This window comes from Nannobrachium achirus, assembly GCF_963921795.1.
Source record: "Nannobrachium achirus genome assembly, chromosome: 15".
Classification (NCBI taxonomy): domain Eukaryota; kingdom Metazoa; phylum Chordata; class Actinopteri; order Myctophiformes; family Myctophidae; genus Nannobrachium; species Nannobrachium achirus.
In genome coordinates, this window is record NC_137822.1 from 22,786,187 (window position 1) to 22,813,106 (window position 26,920).

Genomic DNA, 26,920 nt, shown 5'->3' on the forward strand with positions numbered 1-26,920 from the left:
TCTAGCGTTTCGGGATATTTATGAAACCCACTCTTCGGAACACCCCAGGGTGACATTGTGGGGTATTTGAGAACGTTCCGTGAATGTGCGTGTGAATGTGCGTGTGAATGTGCGTGCATACACGCGTGCGTGCATGCATACAGTACGTGTACGTGTGGGGGCACAGGCACTTCTAAGCACGTGTGTCTCAGTGAATAAATGGTTTCATTTTTCTGTTGTTTGCGTGGGTGTAATGGTTGTGCTGGAGCGTATGTGTGTGTGCGTGCATGTGTGTGCATGCGACGTGTGTGCGTGTTGACTTACACAAGTCGCTGTAGAGGTCGGTCGGGGCAGCGTTTTTGCGAGTAAGAACCTAATACCCAATTTGAAACCGGTACCACTTCAAAACTTCAAGTTGCTGACGCAGCATTACACCTTATCTGGGATCCATCTGCAGCGCTCTGAAACATTTATGAAATACAACATACTCATATGGTATTACAACCGTCTTTATTTCTTGTGTACTCCTTTTAGTTTCGTGTTATTGAAGCCCTTTTAAGGGGTGTGGCAGCCGTAGTCATAATCCGAGGTGCATTGCACAGCAGTGGTTCTCAATGTGGGGTCTGGGGACCCGCAGGGGTCCTTGGGGGGGTTCCAGGGGGTCCCCTGCTACAGTATATATCCATTTGGTTCCATTTGTACTCTCTCAGAGTCAAATTAAAACTCCTATCAAATTGGTGGTAAGTGGCCTATTGCACATCAAACTGTCGGTCACAGCTAAATGACCTTACAGGTCTCTTTGAGAGTTTACAAATGTAATAAGTTAGTCTGCACTTAAACCCTCTAGACTTGAGTTACAACCAAATCTCTCTGTCAAAAATTGCAGATCTACAACTGGATCCCCCATAGCCTAATGCAGGGTTCCCCAATAGGCGGCCCGCGGGCCATTTGCGGCCCACGGGGAGCTACTGTCTGGCCCCCACCAACCCCAGTAATAATGGTGGTATACGAGCAGCAACAACACTAGTATATCGTCATTGTCGGGTGGAAAACCTGTATCTCAAAATGTGTACGTTCTTTGCAAAGTATAAGCTCTGCTTCATCATACAAGGCCGTCGCACAAAAGTAGCGTTTTGTGCTTGTAGATCTGCTGTTTTCACTAGTTTTCACTAGTTTTTTCACAAGATTTTCACCCGACAACAACGATATCTGAACTGTCACTGGAGTAGCGGGAACGCCACCGTCGCCCGCTGCAATGTCGTGGCCCTCGGCTTGGTACCCTAGACATAATTTGGCCCTTGGGGAAAACTAATTGGGGAACCCTGGCCTAATGCATAGTGGAGGTCCTTCAAATTAAAAAAGCTTACAGAAAATCGCCGATGTACAGTACACGATGAACGGCAACCATCCGTGTGTCACCGCTTTTTTATCTCCGCGTAACACTACACCCTCCCTGATATTTCAAGCCCCCCTTCCTCAATTCTCCACACATTTCCTCTTCCTCTCCATCAGTCCAGGATAAGCCGGAGATGGCGTCCGTGCCGCTGTCCCTGGAGAACCGCAACTGCGTGCTGATCCGCCGGGACCTGGTGGCCCTGCCCGCCAGCCTCATCAGCCAGATCGGCTACCGCTGCCACCCCAAGCTCTACACGGAGGGAGACCCGGGGGAGAAGCTGGAGCTAGTGGCTGGTACGGTAGCATTTTTATGGGTCTTTTCATTTTTGTTTTTGTTGTTATTATTTCAAAATATTTTCAAAAAACATTCCCAAATAACGAAAATGCAATGATATTTCTCAGTATTTTCATGAATAAATGAAATCAAAATCTAAGAAATTCCATAAATTAGAAAACAAATGTTGAAGTGAAGTAGTGAAGATAACCCACAAGTTTGAGTCCCTGGGCAAACTTTTGGGTCTCGACCTGAAAACTTTGGGAACCACTGCTCTAACACAACACTACTCAACATATTTTGGATTATTATTATTATTTTATTTGTATTTTTTTGTAAGCTCATGACTTTCAATTTGTAACATTTCAAAACACCTTAAAAGAAGAACACGGCTATGCTCAGCAGCATCACGTTTATTCAAACACTATAATAGTTTCTGAATTAACTTCTTTATGGCCAATTGATACTGTCCAACAACACACCTTCATCTGAGTTGAGTGGATGTGCAAATATGTTTCAAATAGACATATTGCACTTTTGACTCCACTACTTTTCTTTGAAGGGACTCTTGCTACCCAAACATTAAAGAATATATTATTAATTAACAACTTCAGACATTTTTAGAATATACTGAAAATTGATGATGATGACAACGCTGTTCAACACGGTGTGAGATTGTAGATTTGCTATTGTCACTATTTGTGAACATTTCAGATTTTGTACTTATTTTTTGGATACACACACACACACACGCGCGCAAGCGCACACACACACACACACACACACACACACACACACACAATTTTGAACATCAATGTCTTGTCGTTTCCTTCCAGGTACTCAGGTGTATATGACTCGAGGCCAGCTGATGAACTGCCACCTGTGCGCTGGCATCAAACATAAAGTCCTGCTGCGTCGTCTGCTGGCCACCTTCTTTGACAGGTAGGGTTTGTCACTTTGTCACCATCGTGGCATTTTAGTGGACGATAAAGCCAGACCTGATGGCCGATTCTACAAATACCTTCTAAATCGGTAGTTCTCAAACTTCTTTAAGAGAAGATTTGTGTTATTTATTTTTGTTAATTTGTGTTCACTTTCAAGATTTTTTAACAGCCAACGCATAAAATTAATTACGATTTGATCGTGATTTTTGTCTTTAAGCATTATTACATTTCTGTTTTCTTTTAGGCTTCATAAACAAACAGTTTGCACAGGGCTGATAGTGATATGACAAATAGCTGAAATGACTGGTACTAAAAATCGAAATAAATAATCTACTATGGCCAAAAAAATCCATGGCAAAAAATAGCCAATCGACAAGATCACAACACATCGCAACACTTTATTTGTTTCGTAGATTGGCTATTTTTCAGCAGGGCAAAAAAGGTCAGTGCATTCAGACTGGAGCTCAGTTTATATGTCTGTCACTCCAAACCACGCTTGTTTGTCTGAATCCATAATTCACACCCATCTGTGGTCGTATTACAGAGCAATGCAGTTATTATGTACAGTAGGTGTTCTCATATTTATCCATGAGCCTGCTGCTGACGCTGCCCCCTGGTGTTGACTGTGCGCCCCTACAGAAACACTTTGGCCAACAGCTGTGGGACAGGGATCCGTTCCTCCACCAGCGATCCCAGTAGGAAACCCCTGGACAGCAGGGTCCTCAACGCTGTCAAACGTAAGTTTTCTTTAAAAAAGAAAATATATATATATTTAAAAAAATGATTGTATGGAACCATATCGTCGTTGTCGGGTGGAAACCTTGTATGTCCAAAAGCGTTCGTTTTGCATTTATCATTTTAAAAATGATTCAAACTAGTGAAAACAGCCGATCTACAAGCACACAACGCCTCGCGCCGCGAGGCGTTGTGTGCTTGTAGATCTGCTGTTTTCACTACTTTTGTGCGACGGCCTTGTATGATGAAGCATGGCTTTACTTTGCAAAAGAACATACAAATTTGAAACTTGGCGATACGAGGTTTCCGTCCGACAACCATGTTATGTCAAACGTAGTAATGAGATGACATGTAAAGCAAGGCTCAACTTAAGTGCTCATTGAGACATGCTGAATGTAAAGATTGAAATGTAATAAAGTGTGTGTTGTGTGTGTGTGTGTGTGTGTGTGTGTGTGTGTGTGTGTGTGTGTGTGTGTGTGTGTGTGCACGTGCGTATGTGTGTGTGTGTGTGTGCGCGTGCTTGCGCGTGTGCGTGTGTGTATTCCCCTTTCAGTCTATTGTCAAAACTTTAACCCCAACTTCAAGGAGAGCGAGATGAACGTCATCGCGGCGGACATGTGCACGAACGCCCGGCGCGTCCGCAAGCGCTGGCTGCCCAAGATCAAGTCCATGCTCCCCGACGGCATGGAGGTATACCGCACGGGCACGCTGGGCATGGGCGCCGCCGCCGTGGGCCTGGGCCTGGCCCTGGGCCACGCTGCGGGCCACCCGCCGCCCGTCGCCCTGCCCTTCGAGTCCGACTTCAAGACCCTAGGACAGAGGTTGTACCCGGACCGCAAGGACCCTGCTCTCAGGACTCACGCCCTGCTGGGGGGCGGCGAGGGCAGCCCGGGACTGCAGGGAGGGGAGGGCGTGGAGGGCGAGGGCGTCGCCCGCGAGGAGCACGAAGACGAGGAGGACGAGGCTGGGTTAGAGGGCACGGGGGGATCGGCCGAGACGGGCGGCGGCCGGGAGGACCTCCCCAATGAACAGGAAGGAGAAGGTCTGAGGGTGAACGGACAGTGAGGTCTCCCTTTTTTTTTTGGAGGGGGCGGTGGGGGGGGGTGGGGGGTCGGCCTCCTTACATTGTGAAATCTGTCAAACATCACACTTTTATGCTTGCTGTCTTTTCTCTGTCACCTCTACACCTCTTCTTCTCTGTGATTCCTCAAAGGGAACGACTCAGCACAAATAGCTATGCTTGTTGAACTTACAATACAGAGCTTTGTTACACACACACACACACACACACAAGCACGCGCACACACATACACACCCACAAGCACGCACGCACCCACAGAGTACACTTAGCAACATTATTTTCTATCAAAGCCAAATAGACACAGGCATGGCATTGATACCGTATATTCAGTTCAGAAAACGAATCCTTTCTCCGTCACTCTGCTCTCCGCTCTCGTATCGTTTCTGCACTGAACCCGGCGATGTTTTGATGGCTTATAGCAGAACGAATGTTATGTTATCATTTTGTAGACACACAAAAAAAGTAGCCGTTACTTTACGGATAGATGCTGTAGATACCATGTGGGGTGTGGTACAGAGTTTGTAAAATGATATTCTTATTTCTTGGAAAGCTGCCTCTGAAAATAACCCAAGTCACCTTGGGACAGAAACGGATCGCCCAGTGTCACAGGCTGAACATACAGTGCTCACTAATAAGTGGAACATTTTGCACAGTGTAGTGAAGAAGATTGTGCTGTCGGGTGAAATCCTTGTATGTCCATAATAGTTACTTTTCAGGACATCCAATCAATGTAGTTATTATTTAGTCCCCACTTATTGTTAGAGCTTTTCATTGGTTCAATATTATTCAATATTGATGAAACCAACAGACGGACAAAACAAGTAGCAATAATAGCAGATCTACAAGCTCACACCACAAGCTCACACCGCGCTATCGTGGTTTTATTTAAAAAAAAAGTAAACACACATTTTTCAACATGGAAACGATTATGACGATTATGAAAAATAATCACGATTATGTAAAAAAGAAATCACGATTAGACGACTATGTAATAATTGTGACAGTCCTAGTGGTTGCAAAAAAATAAAATAAAGAAATTATCAATTGGTTTTCAGAGAACGGTATGGTGCATTAACACCAGAAAATTTGAAGCGACAACTGCATTAGTGAACAATTATTATGTTCTGTAAAAGAGAGCATGTGATTTTCATGATAGAGATGATTAACTCAACGTATTGCTCAAGGATATGGGCTTTTCTGTGCAGTCAAACTAAAGCTTTTAAACACATGAAGGAGTTGCTTGTCTGTGGGTATTTGCCCCAAGACATGCAAGTAGCCAATGTGATGCCTGTGTCTGCTTGGATACACACGCACGCACACACACACACACACACACACACACACACACACACACACACACACACACACACACACACACACACACTTGTGATCTTAACCTTTAATATCTACACAGATGTATTCAAAAAACGCTGTCAACACGACTTAACAATGTTTGCAATTCTTAAGCATCCTTCTTTTACAATACAAAAATACCGAGTCAGGACGATATAGAGATGCCAGAGCCATGAACCAGAAACCGCGTCGCCCACTATCTCAGAGCTTGTACAGTATGCATGAATTCAGAGAATGAATACAGTGAATTATACAAAAACGACAACAGAACCACTTATAAAACCTGCATCCTGATAAAGAAAAACAGCTGCTGTTTTGCCTCAAGATACACCATTAATGCATTCACTCTGTGGGATCTGGCTTCAGTCAGCGTGACCCAGGTTGGCCCAGGCCCGGGTCCGACCCAGACCCAGTCACGTGAATGACACAGTACTGACCGGGGCTCACTTTGCATCGGAGCGTTGGTACAGTACGGCCCGTGGTGGAGCACACTCACAGTAACACACGGAATGGTTGAGAGAGGAAAACGCACTACGTAGTATAGTACAGTGGTTCTCAAAGTGGGGTCTAAGTTAGTTGACCCTTATAGGTCTGTAACTCTGAGAGTGTACACACATGGAGCCAAACGGGTCCATTTGGCTCCATTACCAAACTGGGGAGGTCCTTGAAATTAAGGTTTGAGAACCACTGGTTTAGTAGAAGTAGACTACACTACTGTACAAAGTGTTGTGCCTGAACAACGAAATACCGTTATGATGGAGAGATGAGCACTACCTAGTCCTGCTACCATCCACTGACCTCCGCCACCTTTTTTTCTCCTTTTATCCTCCTTTTTTTGTGTAAATTATTGAATGAAACTAATAAGAGCAATTTCTGCTGGCTTATTGCATTTGTACTTGAAAAGTTATGGGTTGGTAAAGCTAATGAGTTTGACTAGACATGACTTCTAAAAGAATGGACTGAAAATGTGCCCCCATCTTTATCTCTGTGATTAATTCTTTCTTTGGATAATTGTGGGCTTGCATTAGTGACCTTCTGGCGATGACTGTTGCTCTTTTAGTCGTGCGAGGGAAGGAAATGTTGCACAGTGACTTAAAACTGTTTGTTGCACTCATTTTCTTTTTGATATCCGTTTCCACAATTTCTGTCACACTTTGATATAGTCTAATGAGCTATATTTTGTTGTCCTGAGTGTTGGTTTTAAAAGATATAGAGATACACTGGTTCAGTATGTTCAAATGTTCTAACAGTTACAAGACCATTGATTTGAGTGCCCTTAAAAATATGATCAATTCCCAAGTTTATTTAAAGTCCAACTTGCAGGTTGTTTGTTTTGCTCTATAAACAATGCAGAGTGACAGTTTGTAGGAACTTTGGATCTAGGCCACCTAGTTTGACCTACCATATCACACAAGTTGTCACCACGGGACCACTATAGCTCTATCTCCCGATGACCGCTAGAGCAGTGGTTCTCAGGGGTCCTTGAGGGAGTCCCTGGCAAAATAGGTTAATTAGCATCTCAATCAGTTTAGCCACTTATTTTATTCTTCGGATATTCAAAAATAGCAACAAGCACGTTGTGAACTTGTAGAGCTGCTATCTAGAAAAACTTTGACAGATTTTGAATAATCTGAATCACAAAACACAAATCTTCTCTTCTGGGAGTCCCTGGCACACACTTTTTTTAGTTGGGGGTCCGCAGCCAAATGCATATCAATTTGGGGGTCCTTGACATTCAAATTTTTGAGAACCACTGCTCTAACCATTCTCATGCTTTCAGCTGCTTCCCTTGTTTTTCTACTGTAGCCAGTTCAAAGTGATAATGCTGTGGTTCTAAAAAGCTCCATCTTCTACAGCTTGCATTATTACAGTATATATCATACAGGGGGTTCACCTTTTTGGGCTTATCACACTCTGCTGAAATGCGATGCCATTGCCAACATTATTGACCATACATACAGTATTTATAGTCGTAGTACAGTAGCTGTTAACCTGCAAGTTGGATTTAAAGCCAAAACTACAGTCATTCTGGAAGGCTATAACTATTTGTAATGTGGTTGATAGGTAGAAAATACAATTTGACTTCTCTGAAAACAGTGACATACTGTGCAATAAGATTTCTATTAGTGATTTGTTGCTGAAGACTCTGGTAGTAGCATTATGCTATGCTTTGCTAGAACTAAAATCTAAGACAAAATAATGCCCTGCCCATTTTGCTTTACTGCTGTGCTATTTGAAACATTGGGCCAGTTATTCTGTGTCTTGTTTATGATTTTTTTTTCTTATTTTTTGGGGGGGTTCTTTTTCTTTTTTCTTTTCTGGGGGTAGCTTTAAGAAGGCCCTGCAAAGAAGCACAGGGTTGTAATTGCACTAGGTAACGATAAAAAAAAAGAAAAAAAAGTTTACAGTATTTCTTGTAGAAATGTGATCTGCCATGGAAAACAGGGCTGCGGGGAGCATGACTGAGATAATGAGTGAATGTAACTACCTGTATATCTGTAGCACTGCTTTGGCTAGGGGTCCAGGGCCTGATTGAACAGGGCAAAAAATACTGAATCACTTTGCTAAATTGCACACTTTCACAGTTCAGTATCTACACAAGTAGGTCAGAATATAGTAGTCATTTGACATTGAGGTTTGGTCTTTAGCCTGGAGCTGTCATTTCAAATGACTATCGATTCTCTAATGTGATAGAGCATGAGGAAGTATTTCTCCAATAAATCTAAAGAATAACTAAGATTCTATGCAGGCCTCTGTGATATTTCCAGCAAATTATTGTTCAACCATCCAGACATGTAAGACATGTACTGTAATAGCAGGCCTGTGATTTTAAAATGATAATACAAATACAAAAATGCTTAGTAGATGGATATGCGAAATGAATAAATATTTTCACACATTTTAAAATGGCCATGCTTCAGTTCTAAACGTAGCTCTTATAATCAGTAAGAAATTTGTTTTTATTATGATTGTGATTAAACACAATATGTTTGTGCATTTATAGTGCATTTAATCAGTCAGACACTAACTAAAATCACTCGCCTACTGCGAATCCACCGAAAATCATACCGTTATAGAAATACCCTGAGGTTTCCATGATAATTAGTTTTCCTACACACGTGATCTAAGGGTAATTTTAAATCAACAAAAATATATCATTGCATTGATAAAAAGTGTGTGGACCAGTGCCTTATAGACTATGTGGATATGAATATTGTTTTGTAAGATTATCTGTTGTTCAAACATTGACAAGACAAGTGATCTATAGCTGTAAAATGGCAAACCTTGATGGAGCTGTTTTGTCCAACAACTAGGGAGGTGGGTTGTAATACTGACTTACCGTATTTTGCTTATGTTTTAACCAGTTCACATACTTTTTTTTTTGTCATCACCATATTTATCACAACTTGCAAAGGAAGCACCAACATATCCTTGATCTTCTGACTGATAAAATCTTTTGTCATTCCAGTTTCAATAGAATCATACATAGCTCATCAACAATTATACATGGGATCTCCCTGATTGACAAGCTTCCTTGCCCCCAATAACTGTCTGATGAATTTGACATCATTGTTGGTTAAAGGATGCGGGTTCTGAATGCACTGGCCTCCCCGGTACAAATATGTCATCGCTGTCGGGCAGAAACCTTGTATCTCCCTGTTTTAATGTTTTTTGCAAATGAATGCCCTACTTCACCATACACGAGTGTTACGCAAAAGTAGTGAAAATACTGTAGGCTATTTTCACTTTTTAATGTTTTTAAAAATAAAAAGGGAACGGTTTTGAATTTGGACATAGGCCTACTGTACAAAGTTTCCACCCGACCGCGACGACGTGCTGCCTTTTTAATGTGTAAGTGGTATTGAACCTACGGTATATGGGCCGATTTCTCAGAGCGGCAACCATAACTGCGGAGGTCAAGCTGCATGTGCGCCAACACTGCAACTACACAGCAGCGCTCTTCGAAAAAGTTCTATAATTCAACAAGTCATTTCTGTAAATCATTTCCCCTTTTGCATTCGCTTAAAGCTGCACTGTGTAACTTTCCTCTTCTACCCTGGATTTGAACCCTGTTCCCTGCGCAAGTGCTAAAATGTTTACCACTGAGCTAATAGAGACTATACCTGCTTGCTCAGGGGATAAATTGAATGATATTATATTAACATACTCTACCATACAGATTGTACACAATTAAATTTTATTTGTTAAGAAAAGGTTACATAGTGCCGCTTTAAATCTGTTTTAGCCAAATCATTTACTACTTGTCTGCCTTAAGAAATGCGTACAATTCTGTCCCAGCCAAAAAAACAAATAGACTACCAATATGTTTTCTCTGCCTCTAGGAGTCTTTTTTTATTGTACTGTACAGGGTGAAAGTGAAATTGAATGATGTTGCACTAAAGCCTGAGTTATGCTGGGTAAAACTAAGTATGAATCACCCGTAAACAGTGATTCTCAGAGAATGTTGAGCTCAAGCCTCAAAGAGGATGATGAGCTCTGTCTGTGGTGGCTGAAAAGGATAATGCTGTAATGTATATGTGTTATATGACATACTAATTCATAATGTTAACTTTATTTGATTGAAATTGACATCTCACCTAGGCCTACACCAAACATATTTGCAACAGTTGAGTTGCATTAAGGTTGCTTTTAACATAAATCAGTACATTACATGTTGGCAATATTTAAATTAAACAAAGAATGACTGGATGTCAAATTAAATGGAAGAGAATATGGGATAATGGTAGGATATTATAGTTGGTAAAGATCTTATTTTGACAGTTTTTATGTAAACATATTTCTTTTACATCTCCAAGCACTTCAGTAGTGCTTAATCCCTGTTTATCAGAATAATGAACTTTTTTTTAAATCCATGTAACAAATGTAGCATGACTTTGCAGTTAGAAAGAAAAATCAGGTCAAGTATTCTTTTCAAGTAGTGGTTACCAAAAATTGTTTATTTTATTTTACAGTTACCTGCATAAAAGAAAAGCATGCCATTCATACACACAACCCTATCCCAGTGAAATATATGATGCATACAGTGTCTGCAGACAAGGCAGTGAGTAGTCTTGCAATGGAATGGTTTTCTTTTTCTTTCTTTATTTGTCACACACCATGGTCCTTTATTGCAGTGGTTCTCAACCTGTGGGTCGGGACCCCCACGGGGGTCCCCAAATTATTTTTGGTGGTCCCCAGATGTTTAGCTTAATGTTAACATTGTTTTCTCACTCAACAGTAAACAGAGCAACACAGTATAATTGTATACAGGGTATCTGCACATTTCTAAAGTGACAATTTAAGGACTTTTTAGTACCTCTGGTCAAACATTTGTTAAATTGACATTGATTAGAGGCAGATCTACATGCTCTGTGAGCATCTAGATCGGCTATTTTCACAATGGAATGGGTCGAGTCAAACTAAATGTAATGCCAACTCCTACAATTCCAAGTGCTTGTGCAGGATGGGGGTCCCCAGTTAAAATATGATTATTTTGGGATTGCGGCCTGAAAAGGTTGAGAACCACTGCTTTATTGATTGTTCAACAATGTAATACATCCAGTAATCTGGTGATTGTGAGAGGAATACAAAGACTGACTACTTTTAGTCACGTGTGCATGAGGACCTGCAGCAGACTCCGAAAAAAAAAAAAATTGCAATGGAGGTTGCTTGTGTGTATGTGCGTGTGTGCATATGTGTCTTTGAACGTTAATGCCAGCACTTTAGAATTACTAATTAAAATTGCTATTCACTGTGGTTGCCTATGGGCAACCACACTAATTAAATGCCAAGAGTGAGTGTCGTTTAGGCAAAGGGGGAACAAAGTCACCTTCAAAGTTCAAACCCATGTGCTCAGAGCGCTGACAATCAGAATGGGGGAAAGACCCACAGTGTGCACTATGGAAAATCTGTCATGAATCGCTGTGCTCCTGCTATTTTCCTGTCATTTTCCAGCTTGTTGTTAGTATTTGCTATAGCTTTCTACTCTCTACACGTTGCTTATGTCAATTCTGGTTTTCTCGATTACAAGTGTATCTCTTTGCTAAAAAGACAGACGTATTACTTGGTGCTTCATTCATGAAAATGGGTCATGTTTGTATTGTTAATATTGCATGGACTTTACTTAGTCCTAACTCACTGGTTAGTGGTCTCATATGAGGAAAGCACATCTGACTATGCTACAGATGTACATTTTGACTATGATAAATAATGCTCACTATCAACAGGGCTTGGACCACGCAGACAAACTGGGATGGCAGAGTGTCAGCAGTGAAAACATTTGGAGAGTGGCTGCTTTATGTGAAAAAAAGGTTAATAATGTTTATGCGCCTTGTGACTCAAGCAACAATAATAAAACAAGTGAACCGCAAGTTGCCACTTTTGACGTTTCATAAAAATCTTAAAATAACCTTCATTCCCATCTTGTTCTTTCCCAACACCAGTTTCAGTTGTGTAGTACAAGTGACAGATAACTTTCAAAATGCAATACAGAAAAGTCTGCTTTCTAATAAAAGTCCTTACTTCACCAAATGTTCTTTCTTGTGTTTGTATTTTGTGCAGGCATAATACTGAAATATAATCAATCTTTTAGAGAAACATTTAAGCAAATGTTGATCTGCTCAAAGTGTTTCTGCACCACCTTTTGACAGTCCTTCCTTCAAAGAATGTCAGTTTTGCAGTTTTGTAGGCTACTCAGAGGTGTCACTAAATGTGGAGACATACATGAATCTTCATAGTAAAAATAAACATATTTAAGAACTTAAATGAGTAGTGTGTGGATGTAGCCGCGTAAACCACCAACTTCTGTAAATCCAGAAGGATCCCAGAAATGCGTTTTCTGGAAGTTGGTGGTTTACGAGGCTAGTGTGGATGTGCGTAGTCTGCATACAGTAAGAAAACAAATCAACCAATAAAGTCCAAACCAACCAACCAACCAACCATCCTAGCCCACAGTACAGACACAGACACACTGACAAGAACACATATTGAGAAAGGTCCACTGACTGCTTACAAGGACCTTCATTACACACATACGTTGATACAGTAACCACACACACACACACACACACACACACACACACACACACACACACACACACACACAAGCATAGTCGCCTACTTAACAGTACATACATAATATCTAACTTAATTTACAGAATGTCTGTCTGTCCGCCGTCTGTCTGTCATAGTACTGGCCAGGGGTTTGGGCCCTGGGTACAAGGATTCGCTGTGGACCCCCCTATGAATGTTCTTCATGGCCCCTAGTAACTCAGTCTCACTTTTCTCCCCCTTAAGTTGTGACACCCCTGGTACTGACGGCACATACTGGCCTGAACACGGAACACCATCCAGCCTATGGGCATAGGACACAGGACACCATATATGGGCCTAAATGGGTGAAACAGTGCCCACATTTCTGACATCATTGATACTGCCACCTGTACAGGCTGTACTGCGCATGCATCGCCACCATGGTAACATCTGCATGCTGAAACAATGCCCAAATTTGGAGATGACTGACATCACTGATACGTCTGGGTTCTCCAACATTACTTCTGAGAGTCGAGACTCCTACATTCAATCCCTCATATACTGTGCACAACAAACTATGTAATACTACTGTATGAGTTTATGTTTGTATGTATATAATCACGCCTATGAGATGAAGGACTATTTGGTCAAAGGAAACATTGACCGACCATTGCCACATTAGTTGACATGTCCACAAGCAGGCAGCTCATCATTATTGGGGCTTCGCCAGTTGAGCACTGCATAGTGATTTGTGTGGCTTCATTAGCAAACTGCACCCCTAGCAATCTGCTGTTGAAAAAGACTGCAAGCATGCAGTGTATTTTATTTAATAAAATACAAGCTAAATGTAGTCAGTTATCCATGAAGTTACTACTTGCTGCTCTCTAGTGGTAAAAATGTACTTATTTCAGCTTTAAGTTTTTGTCCAAACCAAAGACCAACCAACCCAAGGTTAGCCACTTAAACCCTCTATACTTATATTAGTAGGCTACAAGGGGGGCTGCCAAATCTTTGTGCCTGTGTGTGCCTGTGTGTGTGTGTGTGTGTGTGTGTGTGTGTGTGTGTGTGTGTGTGTGTGTGTGTGTGTGTGTGTGTGTGTGTGTGTGTGTGTGTGTGTGTGTGTGTGTGTGTGTGTGTGTGTGTGTGTGTGTGTGTGTGTGTGTTTACATTAACCACTTGAACCCTAGCATCTCTATTCTGAGAGAACATTAGCTGAAAATAGCAGATCTACAAGCTCACAACATGTAGTATCGTGTTTTGAGCTTGTAGATCAGCTATTTTTGGTGCAGAGCCAAAGGCCAAGCTTATTAGGTTTTGAGGGTATAAGTGTTTAAATGTCTGAAACAAGCAGGAAGAAAATCATGAATTGACACAACACCGATGACAGTGCTGTCATATGAAATCTATGAAAACGTTTAATATCCAACACAATGTAATGCAATATGTAGTGGGGGTCCCTGCTTCACCAGCTATAGGGGTCCTTGGCCTGCAACTAAGAACATTGAAGACCCCTGCTCTCCATGGGCTCTTTTTCCCCCTTCCACCAAATCTCAAGCTCAGTGTTGTGACGCATTGTGAGTTTGTAGATCTACTATTTTTGCCAAATGTTCTCCGCAGAATAGGGATGCTGAGGTTCAAGTGGAACAGAAACCTGCAACCACTTAACAACTGGACTGGAATATCAAGCACAGTTTGCCTGGGAGTTGAGTGGTGCTTATACCGCTCTCCAAGAGAGTGATGAATGGAAAGTAACATCTTTGTCTCTCTGCATGCCCAAATCCATCCAGTCAACCTGAATTCAATCTGGCCTATCTAATCTCCTTAAAACCTCTGTTGAGCAAAGTGGGCTGAAAGTTCATAACCATTATCAGCAATGTTCATTCAGACCATAATAATAGGGCTATTATTATGGTCTGAATGAACATTGCTGATAATCTATCCCAAATTGATCCACAACAATGGCAGATCTACAAGCTATAGGCATAGGCCTATAGTGTTACTTGTAACCTAGATTGTAGAGTAGAAATGGAACCAAATGGGGTCCATTTGGATCTATTTACTCTCTCAGAGTTTATGTGGCTATTTAAAAGTTTGACCACCACTGTGTCACCATGTGTCATTCATTGTGGGTCATATCCTATCCAATGATGTAAAGTAACTATTACTCAAGTATTGTACTTGTGTTACTGTATGCACTTTTGAGGCATTTTTGTTTACTTTAGTATTATTCCAATACTTTTAGTTCTACTCCACTGGCACTGCATCTCAGAGGCAAATATTGTACTTTTACTGACTCCACTACAATTATTTGACAACTTTATATTAGTTACTTTGTAGATATTGATTATAATTTAAAAAAGGGAACCAAATGAACCAATTTGGTTCCATTTACACCAGTGGTTCTCAAAGTGGATTCCAGGGACTCTGTGGGTTCCTTTAGGGGGGTCTAAATGGACCCATACAAGTATGTAACTCTGACAGTGTACACATGGAACCAAATGAACCCTAACGAGTCCATTTGGTTCCATTTGTACACTTTGGAGACATTTGAAAGTTTGAGAAACACTGATCCAACAGATCCATTGCTCTGGCGTTGACTTCCTGTCCTTCAGCTCAGTGCGTCACGCACAGTGTCATAAGCGCGCGGCGTGGCGCAGTTTGTTTGTTTCTTCTTTCATTTCGCTGTTGGTCAAATAAACAACGTTTAAACAACAGGGTGGGAGACCAAAAACACACGTTTAAAAGATGAGCGACTCTCCGGACTCTCCTCCCGAGAGGGAAATGAAGGCAAGTTTCCATTTATATGCATAAATAATGTAAAAATACTGCTGCTATATCTAATCTAGCCGGTATGTTAGCATGTGTGAGCTAACACCATAGTCCCAGCTTGACGTTTTGCTTGACAGTTAGCCAACATTAGCTAGTTAGCTAGAGCGTTTTATTATATCAGTGTTTCTCAAACTTCTTGTCTGTCAAGGTCAAGGACCCCCAAATTGACACTTATTAGCTCACAGACCTCCATTTGAAAAGGCATGCCAGGGACCCCCATATAAGAGAAGATTGTTATGGCGAACCAATGCTCTACGAATGTTAACACCACCAGCAGCAACAACTAACTGTTGAATGCCAAATGACTTGCAAATTAATTTTTAAATGTAAATTACTCTTCCACGCAAGTTAAGCAGATGAATAAAGTTAAATGGTACATGTTACAAAGTATGCTGGTTGCACCATAATGACAGTCCTTTATTCAATCCCTTCCTGCCATTTGCCTGTGTGTCCATCCATTCATGAGCACAGTTGCACACAACCCCAGAACATTGTCATCATCAGTCATCACATACAGAAATATGCACATTCCTCGTTCAATAATGTTTCAGATTTGGGCAGAGTCTAGATTATTATGAAAGGTACTAGTCTATCTATATGGGCCACTGGCTAATGCTGCAATTTATTTTCTTTTTTCCTTTTTTAGGATTTCCAGTTTCGGCAGATGAAGAAATTCCGTGTTTTTGACAAGCCTGAAGACTTGCCGAAATATAGATCAAGCTTGCTTGCCCTTTCAAACAAATTTGGACTGACATTTGTTGGCCTAAACAAAATGCTGAAGGTCTACTGGACTTTAGACATTCTTACTGTGGACATACTTGAGGGCAACCCCAACTTCATAAGTACGTCTCCCAAAAGCCCTTCTTGGCCTTTGACTTCTTAGTCAAATCTTTTCACAATGTCGTCATTCAATTAACTAGTACCTGCCCTATGTTATACTTGACTTGCTGTTCGAAAATGGCCGATTTACACACTCACAATACTTCAAGTAAAAGTTGTGGCTTGCTGTTAGCTTGTAAATCTGAAATACTGTATATTAAAAAAAAAAAGAAAATTGCCTAGGACATGCCTATAATAGTAGGCATGACCAAAGTAGGCCTGTCACAATTACTACATAACCGCCTAATTGCAATTATTTTTCCATTATTTTCATAATTGTGTCCATGTTGAAGATCGTACTTTAAATCATTTGAAAACATTGTGGAAATAGCAGATCTACACTACAAGCTCACAACATGTAGCATCATATTGTGAGCTTGTAGATCTGCTGTTTCCACATGAATTTCCACTATTCATGTCATTTATCATATCTTCCCTGTGCAATTAAAGCCTCAAAGGGAAAGTCATAATTATTACTTTTAACAACAGAAACAAAATTAAATCGTTAAATACAATTATTTGTTTGACAATCGTCATGTAAAATGTCATAATCGTGATGGTCCTATGCCAAAGTATATAAAGAAGAAGAAAAAGAGAAGATGTCTCCTTTCTGTTTATTTCTGTTGCTCTCTCTTGTTTGTCTCCAGTGGAAGGACAGAAGGGCATAGTTGAACTGGACGTGGAGATGTCCATTCATCATGTGGCGCTGAGCAGTGATGAGTTCACCCTCTCAGTGTGTGGAATGACCGATGAGGGACTGTCCATGACCTTCTATGACACCCGCGCCTTCATGAACAAGGTGACTTGTTTTTGGTCACTTTAAGCAAGATTTGTACTCATATTTATACCGTAATACTATGTGAACCCAGTATGGTTTAATTCAGGGGTCTTCAGCTGTTCCAGGCCATGGACCCCTTAGCTGATGGGAGATTAAAGTTTTTCATAAATAAGTTTCATAGGCTTGTTTGACAGCACTGTCATCAGTGTTGGATTGATGTTGGATTGATGTGTTGTAATTTTCATGTTAATTGGATTGATGTTAATTAACCACTAAGTCAATACTGGGTGAACCTGACCTTCCACTCTGTACTGTCTGCTCTTGTTTTCCCTCTACACCAAAAATAGCCCATCGAAATGCTCATAAAACGCCTCACAGCACAAGGCGCTGTGAGCTTGTAGATCAGCTATTCTTGTCTAAAGTTCTCCTCAGAATAGAGATGCTGGGGTTCAATTTGTTAATGTTAAAGCAAATATCCTATCACACAAAGATTTTGGAGTAACTCTAGTAACTCTGAGGACCCCATAGGGGTCCTGGACCCGGACCCCCTGTTGAAGACCCCTGGTTTAAGTGGTTAAGGCAGCTGTTGATCAGTTTTATTTTCTTCCCTGCCAATTTAGGCCAACGAAAACAAGTTACCTTTTGCACGCATGCGGCCAGAAGTAGACGGCCACGTCAGCGTACAGGACCTGAAGTGGAACCCCGTCCAGCCGTCCGTGTTGGCCGTCTGTCTGTCTGATGGCAGCATGTGTATTTTAGACGTCACAGACAGCATCTCGCAGACCGCCTCTCTACCGGCCTCCAATGGAATTACAAGTGGTGAGTCATGAGCCATGAGACTGACTGATTTTCTTTGAAAAATAAAAGTGCAGATGAAAGATTCTATTTGAGAACATTTAACTTCTATAAAAACAAAAAAAAAGTCAACTATTTTGAACATTTTTAAAAGGTTACAAATTTAAATTGAAGATTTGCATATCTATGTTGTTAAAAAAAGGCAAATAATGGCTGATGCTGTATAGTATCAGTTGATCTATGCACGTTTATAAGCATTGAATGACCCCAGCACTTCTTTGACAATTATTTACATTTTGACACACAAACCTTTTGAGAAAATGAACGCAGGGCTAGCTTATACAGTATATAATATGCACATTTATATGTGAATTAATTTTCTTTTTACAGTTTGCTGGAGTCCCAAAGGAAAACAAGTGGCTGCTGGGAAAATGAATGCCACAGTCATCCAATACTCACCAGTAAGTTGATAAACAATGGAAAATATACCAGTAATTCTACATTGTTGACTACGTTTCTTGAACATATATTTACCCTTATTGACTAAAACTGACTGTTTTTCATCTAATGAATAGACACTGGAAGAAAAGAAAGTAATTCCCTGTCCAAACTTCTACAACTCTGACAACCCTGTTAAAGGTAAGATGGTCACTGTTGCTGTCTTGCAAACACATTGAGCATTTTGGGTCTTTATTGGGTAGAGAACTAGAGATATGGTCTCGCTTAGGGATGCTTGGAAGTGTGGGGGCTTAAGGGTGACTTAAGCTAACCTATAAGCTCGCGTTTTGATCTTGTAGATCGCATAGGTTTCTCAGGCTTTAGGTTCTATGTGTACCTGTCTGTATGCACTGTCTGTATGCACATTCTCACATAGCCAGACTATACCCGTAGACTATGTTATTGTTTACCATGGATTCTTGGACTTTGTAAAGCAAGCCACTTACACACCACTTTCTCTTATATCAAAGTGTAAGATGGATCCCTGTATTTGACATTACATTATGTACAGTGTAAGGCCACCATAGAGAACCCCCCCCCCCCCCCCCCCAGCTTTGTAGGTTGCATAGCTTTTCCTCTAGTAGCTACTAAAACCATGATGACTACCTCTCAAAATGCCTAGAGTACTTCCTAAACTTCACATAGGAAGTACCACATTCTCCAATTTTGCACCTTTTTAGCTGAAAGGGCTACACCATACCCATTTAGATGCACCGGCTTCACTTGGTGAATTAACTCATTCGTAGTTTTCGCCCGTAAATCCCGCAGATTTCTCTATGTCTTTCACTGCTGGCTTCTCCTACCTGTTAACGCGGGCGCTCATCCAATTCCCATCGTGCGCGATCGGACACTGCTATGCATCGTGTGTTCGCGTATTCCATCAGCTTCTCAAATCCGTTGAAATTTTGAAAATTGATCAATCCGTTCTCCATCTGTAAGCCGCGGAGTTCACACAGTAAGCTAACGGGCCAAAATAGAGGACGGACCACCCGCTTCCGGTTTAGGGCTCAATGTTAAACTGGTCCGCTCAATAATGTGTCCGTGTAGAAACGATGATCACGGAACATTAGTTCCGGAATTTTAGTTCCGCTTCGATAATTTTTTTTTTTTTATTAATTTTTATTACATTTACGGGTTCTACGGGCATGGCAGAGAAGTGGGTACAAAGGGGTATTTTTTTGGCAGCATATGAGTTAAAATCTCTGATAAGATTAGAACTCTGCAGAAAGAGTGTCAGTCGTTTCTGTAGACTGGGTCTGCATGTTTTGTTACAGACTATATGCAACTATATTTATTTCATTTAATTTAATTCTCCCTTGTAAAAGAGATCCGACATTTCAATGGGACTTCCTTGTTAAATAAGGGAGTATTTGAAATAAATACAGTGTAAATCACAACATCGACAATAATACCTACCAGTGCAGAGTTTCCTTTTGTCAGATCTGCATGCGCTACACTGTAAACAGCCAGCGATGTGCCGGTTTCCCATTTCCTCATTCTGCTTTTCCAACAAACTCAACACCGAAACGTATATATCTCCAATATCCCACAGACAGCAATGTGCAGCCATTTGGTATTTTACTGAGCAAGTTCTTCAAATAAAAAGCCCCATCAAGTAACAGAAAAAACACAGAGGCAGGACTCTGGAATGCACTAATTTGTGCTGATTTTGCTTTGGTTTTCCCTGATGGTGTCAGAAAAAATATTTAATTAGTTTCCCTTTCCTATACTGTTGCCACCATGAATGTAATATTTAGCTCACATTAGAGCTTCAGTTACACTCATTTTCGAATAATAGGTAAATTCTGCTTCGTAATTGCATGGCCGGAGAAGTTAAAGCTATACTGTGTAAGTTGCTCAACTAGTGGTCAGTAGCGGTATTGCTTTTTTCGGCCGTTTTTCGGCCGGAGTCGTCGTGGACCACCGCCGCGGACCACCGGAGCGGCGCCAGCAAACCACCGCGACCGATAGTAATCCGTGGAAGGGTAGAACGCATGGTAGAACGTAATTTTCTGGCCAGGATTTGTGGATTAAGAGGTTAAAATCCTTCACCATGGTAAACACTGTAGCCAAGCGGAGGCGCTTCCTGGAGACCAGAGCAGATAAGCTGTGATTGGCCGGTAGTGTACCATGTGTGCATGATCGGCGATGTGATTGGGCAACGTATACACAACGTATACAGATGATGCAGATTACGTCATTTTGGCGCGAAATCCCGCCCCTGTCACTGCTAAGAAGAAAACATATAAAGAGAAGGCTTCAGAAGCTGAAAATAACGGAGTGGGTGTTCTAAAACTTTAGCGATTTAACAGTTAGGACAATTTTAAGATTTGTTTTATAAAAAAAGTTACATGGTACAACTTTAAGTTGAGCAGGAAAGGTCCTCATTTGGTCTTTTTGTCACAAGATAGACACAATTAAAAATTTTGAATATGGAAACATTTGATTTCCTGCTTACCACTCCTGCCACCAGGATTGGTAAGATTCATAAAAAGGGGAGCCAGTCAGCTGTGTCCAGGCTCAGACTGTACTATATACTGTATAGGCTGCCTTCAAGGCCATCTTGTCAGAGGGTTTGAAGATGGCTGCAAAAGAAAGCACGTTTTCACGTGCAGACCTTCCTCCTCCTTGTGACACTACACTTGTTGTTGATTCTCTTTCTCAATGTGATCTTTCTCTTGGAATCTCAGTTTTGGACGTGTTGTGGCTGAGAACATACGTGTTTGCGGTGGCTTATGCGGCTGCTGATGGCTCCCCCGAGACGCCGCCTGAGCTGGTGGTGATCAGCCTTCCTGTAAGTACATCCCTTCATCGCTATTTTGTCAGTCTGTTGGGTTGTTTGGTAAGGTGTGTATGAAACGAGGCAAAGGAGATAATGCATGCACATCCAGTCTCTTCATCCAAGTGATGGACAAATGATGACAACAGTAAAAAATAAGATCTGTACACTGGGATCTCAGCTCCACGTAATTGTCTGTTGCAGTTCCCAGTGTTTCAATCTTACTCTATCTTTGATTGAGAAATCCTGATAAAGATTGAGAAAGCCTTATTTTATGTTTAGTGTGTAAAACAAGGGTAACTTTTTTCAATAATAATAATAAAAAAAAACGTATTTGTTGCGGTGTGTATGGCACTGAAACAATGCAATCCAGAATTATCAGTGTGACCTCTCCTGCCCATGCTCATTGGTACTACAGTATATTTGTAATTGATCATCAGTGATTTCTTTGCAGCCAAAAAAGGATGGGACGACTGAGCGTTACCTGAACTTCAATGACTTGGTGTATGGCACTTGTACGGAGAGACAGCACCACTACTTTCTCAACCAGATAGAGGATTGGTGAGCAAGAACCACAACAAATAAACTAAACAGCATGCACAGACAGCGGATGCATCAGTGGAGCACTGCTTGCTTTCTGACAGTTTATTATCACAAGTTATATTTCGTCACTGTCGGGTGGAAAACTTGTATCTCTTAGTTTTGTTTTTAATACATCAATGCTGTTGGTCACACTTGACTCTTAACCGCCACAGACCTAGATTACTTGTTTTACAAAAATGACGAAAATAGCCTATGAACAGGCTTTTTTCTCATGCAAATTAACGTTTTTTACATAATGTTAGATTGTTTCAAACAGTGACTATTGCCAGAATCTATTGGTAGAAATCCTTTTTCAATTTTATTTTTCTTCATCCAGGGATGTTGTCTTTGCTGCCTCAGCAGCTTCCATGGAGGTCAGCATCATTGCTAGGCAGGAGGACAAGGTAATGTAAATGAAATGAGTAAATGCTTAAGGCCTTGGGGTAAATCTCACACATTTCTTCTGACTGGAGGACTAACTGTACATAATTCTGTCCTCTTTAAGACCAACTGGGAGCTATGGATTCTGGAGGATGCCGCCAGGGCAGAGTTGCCTGTGTCCGAGAACAATGATGACACCCTTCCACTGGGGGTAGCGATAGACTACACCAGTGAGCTCCCGATTATGATCAGTACGTACTGTCTGACACTCTATAATGCAGTTGTTCTCAAACTTTTAACAATATTAACTACTTTTGTTGGGGACTCACTAGAACCAATGCTCTATAATGTGCACAATATATAGTAGGTTTGCAGTATGGTACAGTAACTGCACGCACACACGCACATGAGAAACCTCAACCAATTAATCACTCTACGAAGCCTAGAATTTAAGGAGAGTCTTTGTTTTTGTCGGATTCCTTCACGGTGAATGAAGAATCCAAAAAAGAAGACAACGTGAGATGAATTGAAGAAAATAGGTGTCCAAGATAACCATTTGAAAAACTGCATGAAAAATCTGTTTGTCTACGTTCTTTCAGTCAGCATTTAGTACTTCCGAAGCGCTGCATTTTAGTTAAAATTCTGCTATTTAAAGTACTGAGATAAACGGTCTCTGCATGAATGAGTGTGTGGGGCTAAACAGTAACACATGCTGGGTTCAAACGCTCGCCCAGGTACTCTGCTCACGTGGGTTATGTAGCAATTCTAATTTGTTATCATGATGAAAAGCAAGATGTTCTGGGATTACACACACTCACGCACACACACAGCTGACACTGCCCATGTGTTTCAGGGGTAATCGTATCCTACTGTAACTCTCTCCCTCAGGTGAGGAGAAGTCATTGCCCCCAGCCCCTGTCATGCTGGTGCTGTCAACGGATGGAGTGATTTGTCCTTTCAGCTTGGTCAACTTCAAGCCTGCGGTGAAGCAAATGGCAGCTGCCCCTGTCACCATGCCCTTAGACGGAGAGAGAATGTCCAGAGAAGGTTTTTGAAGATCTGCTATTATTCTATCCTCTTAGTCATGTGGGTGTGGCTCACCGAAAATGGCCAATCTACCAGCTCACAGAGTCCTGCAAGCCCTCCGGAACCCGACCATGGCCCGCCCCGGCCCGCCAAAACGGTTTCTGTATCTCACCAATGGGCCTAGGGCACCATGCTTGGGGAGGGGGGGGGGATCACCAAATGGTGGGGGAGAAAGCGAAAGTAGACAGAACTATCGGCGCAAAATAGCCAAAATCTATACAAAAGGCTGCTAAAGGAGCGCTAAAACGGTGAAACGTGTCCACAAAGCGTCTATTTTCCACGCTGCGGAAATAAAACATGTAACCATGGCAAGCCGACAATTATTGTCTAATCTTCTGCTGTGAGGATATACAGTAACTTCATAAACGGTGGCTGGAGGAAGATTTCTTGTCTTGTGATGTGTGTGTTGCTGCTGTGTGCTGTTGTCAGCTAAAGGGCTGTACATACTGTCTCCGACACACCGAAATTTCGTTGGAAAGTTCTGATTTTCTGAGGTGTGAGTGCAGCAGCAGCTATCTGAACTCAAATTAGAGGTAATCCTTTTCAGAAGTTGCGATGGATGTCATTTTGTAGTTGAACCGGACCTTTCAGAAGCAAATTTCGTTGGTCGATGGCAGTATGAACTGCCCTTGAGAGTGTAACTGCTGAGCGCTGCAGTGAAAGCCACACAGGGAAATAATTCATAAATAAATAAGGTGCTGGGCTTCGGGCCGGGCTCGGGCTGTAAACAGCGGAACCAAACGGGCCAGGGGCCGGACTGGGCCTGAATTCCACGGGCCCGGGCCGGGCTGCACATTTCAGGCCCCGCCCGTGCAGGGCTCTACTCACATGGGCCACGATGCAACGTGTTGTGAGCTTGTAGATCGGATAGTTTGGGACGCAACAGCCAATGTGCAACCAGGTATAAATCAGGCATTCAGTTTAGATTATGGTGTGACTGTGTATACATATCAGATTGTTTATTTTTTGAAATGTCTGATACTTCAAATGTCAATGCTACAAAATATGTCACATACTAAACGGCATATTTGTGATTGTCACACTTCTTGAAAATAATATGCATTGGTTCAATCAATTAATACATTGTTGTCAAGATGTAAAATAAAACAATACTTTAATCCACAGTGTTGTCAGGCTAGTCTTACTGAATATTCACTACTGTAGCAAATATTATATTTGGGGCACTATGCAGATGGAATAAGAGTGATGTCTTTTGCAGCCCCTAAGCCTCCAGCACCAGCCAAACCCAGTCTCATGGCTGCCCTGGGGAGTTCATCTGCTACCCCATCTTCGTTCAGTTTCGTCTCCGCCGATGTCCCGCCTTCATCAACATCAACGCCGTGGTTCTCCACCCCGTCGAGCCAAGGCACCGGGAACCCGACCTTCTCCCTGCAGTCTTCCACAGCCTTTTCTGCAGCAAGCTCTGCCTTTTGCTTCACCCCGCCCCCTTCCAAACCTCCTGCCGAAGCATCCGCAGATGTAGCGCCTGCTCCACTGGCGCGCCCCACCCCTCCGGTCACTGCACGGAGTGGCACTCCTGAATCTGCTGCCGCTGCTCCTCCTGCCGTCAAGTTGAACTTTCTTGACAAGTAAGTCCGGTCTTTCTTGGCTATGGAAGAAAAAACAAATGTCTAATAGCTACATGTAACTTGCAGTTTAATATTACAAATGGATCACGTGTGTGCAGATTGTTATTTAATCTGGTAAACCCTGCATAAAAATAGGCATGTGACTCCTTTACCATTTCCAGAAGCATGTATTTATATTCCCTGAATGGGGTGTTTGAAGGAAGACAAAGGGGTTACCAAAATCAGTAAGTGTTCCTCCTGCAGTTTTAGATTGTTTATACTTTACATTTGAGAGTGTCACTGGGAGAAGGTGAAATTGGAACTGTTGGCCTATGGAGTAAGCTAAGGGATGAAATCATACTTTTCCACTTTAAACTGTGTGTCGTTTGCACGGGTCGGTGAGTTAATGTGATACTTATTTTCAACTTGGTGTAAATACAAGATGGTGTCAATGTATCACAATGAATGGACATTTAAAGTGTACCTTTCTTACAGGTACAGAATTCAATATAGACACGTTTAAGAAAACTGAAAAAAGGTTGGTTTTTTATAATCCATTTCTTTCACTCCCTTTTTTAGGTTTTCAGCAGGGGACATCCCAGCACCAAACTCCGAAGCATTTTCTATAAAACCCCCCATGCCTAAGCTGGCCTTCTCTGAGCCCAGCAGTCTGACCGCTCCTTCTCCCTCCATTACCAGGCCCCCTGCCATGACGGGTAAAACAGTCCTACCTTGATCTTCATGTTTTACAATTGTACAGTTTGATGCAAAAGTCTGGGCATGCCTACTTTGAAATGGCATTTTTCTGGATCTACAATATTGAAGCTTCTGCGGGGCACACACTTGAAAATATATTGTACATGTACTGTACTTACATACAGTATGTTATCCTCATATAAAGAAACTGGAAGGGTGCCCATTCTACCCAAATTGTGTACATATGCCACATTTGCATTGTTTTTTTTTTTATCATTTCTTTTTGGATATTATTTTTAATGTTTGTTGTTTATAACCTAACCCTGTAGAGGTTGTGCTAAACGATAAAGTATAAAACAGGGCTCAAGTGGTTGCCAACCCTTTTGTTTTTGCTTCAATGCGTTCGATAGATTCATCGCTAATAATATAATCGATAGGTGATGCTCTGCGTAACTTATCAGCTACCAGTGTCTGCCCAGAACCTTGTGCTATTTCACCAGGGTTGACATAACGTTTGCATACAAAATTGTATGTCATTGTCTTTTCAGCCCAGGGAACATTAATGAAAATGCAATACATTTTGTATGGTTTTGTTTGACATTGTCTTGTGGGTTCCATATCAGAGCCAGTGCGTCCGCTCCCATCCAGCACACATCATACCATAGCGGTTCAGAAACCCTCCCCAGCACCTCAGCCAACCATCAACACTGGCACTCCTCAGGTACTGTGCATGTCATTGGAGGAATGCAGGTTCCTTTATCACTATCTTGAACTAAAGAGGCCATTCACATCAAGCACGATGACGACAACGATGATTATAAATGTAATTTAAAAAATCGTTCTGATTCAAATAGATGTCAGCGTCCACACCACAACTGTAACGGCAACTGTAGTCATGGACGACATAATTTGGATCACTCTCTGAGGGATTTCATGAACGATAATTACATTGACAGCTATTCAAAATCTCTTGACATCTGGTATACACTCACTCTCACTCACCATGCTCGGAAGGTTTTGTTTTGAACAGAGATGAGGATTATGAATGGCCATTGTAGGTTAGCTGGCATTACCTCGGGTACAACTAGCTTGACGTCTTATAATTAATAATCACGTCAATCAGATTATCCATATCCTATTTATGCGTCTTTCAGCACCCCCCCTCTCTCTACCCCTCCTTCCCCGCCAGCCTCCATGTGGGCTCTGACTCAGGCTCACACACGCAGCTCATTTTCTGCCACTGTTTACAGTTTATA

General features: G+C 41.7%; 2 protein-coding genes across 4 annotated transcripts in view; both read left to right on the forward strand.

Moving 5' to 3' along the window:
• The window catches only part of nacc2 (NACC family member 2), a 67,632-nt gene extending 55,372 nt beyond the window's left edge, over positions 1-12,260 (forward strand). The window contains exons 4-7 of the mRNA XM_080743914.1: positions 1,492-1,668; positions 2,485-2,590; positions 3,232-3,329; positions 3,881-12,260. Of these exons, the coding sequence (XP_080600040.1) occupies positions 1,492-1,668; positions 2,485-2,590; positions 3,232-3,329; positions 3,881-4,392 (893 nt within the window). The 3' untranslated portion in view covers positions 4,393-12,260. The remainder of the gene's footprint in view (positions 1-1,491; positions 1,669-2,484; positions 2,591-3,231; positions 3,330-3,880) is intronic.
• Positions 12,261-15,444: 3,184 nt separating this feature from the next.
• Positions 15,445-26,920, forward strand: part of nup214 (nucleoporin 214) — an 80,412-nt gene continuing 68,936 nt past the window's right edge. For all 3 annotated transcript variants that reach the window (XM_080743005.1, XM_080743003.1, XM_080743004.1), the window contains exons 1-14: positions 15,445-15,580; positions 16,269-16,464; positions 17,149-17,300; positions 17,900-18,098; positions 18,465-18,535; positions 18,650-18,713; positions 21,263-21,366; positions 21,806-21,912; positions 22,271-22,337; positions 22,439-22,565; positions 23,203-23,361; positions 24,620-24,989; positions 25,548-25,684; positions 26,288-26,385. In XM_080743005.1, the coding sequence (XP_080599131.1) occupies positions 15,539-15,580; positions 16,269-16,464; positions 17,149-17,300; positions 17,900-18,098; positions 18,465-18,535; positions 18,650-18,713; positions 21,263-21,366; positions 21,806-21,912; positions 22,271-22,337; positions 22,439-22,565; positions 23,203-23,361; positions 24,620-24,989; positions 25,548-25,684; positions 26,288-26,385 (1,893 nt within the window). In that variant the 5' untranslated portion in view covers positions 15,445-15,538. The remainder of the gene's footprint in view (positions 15,581-16,268; positions 16,465-17,148; positions 17,301-17,899; positions 18,099-18,464; positions 18,536-18,649; positions 18,714-21,262; positions 21,367-21,805; positions 21,913-22,270; positions 22,338-22,438; positions 22,566-23,202; positions 23,362-24,619; positions 24,990-25,547; positions 25,685-26,287; positions 26,386-26,920) is intronic.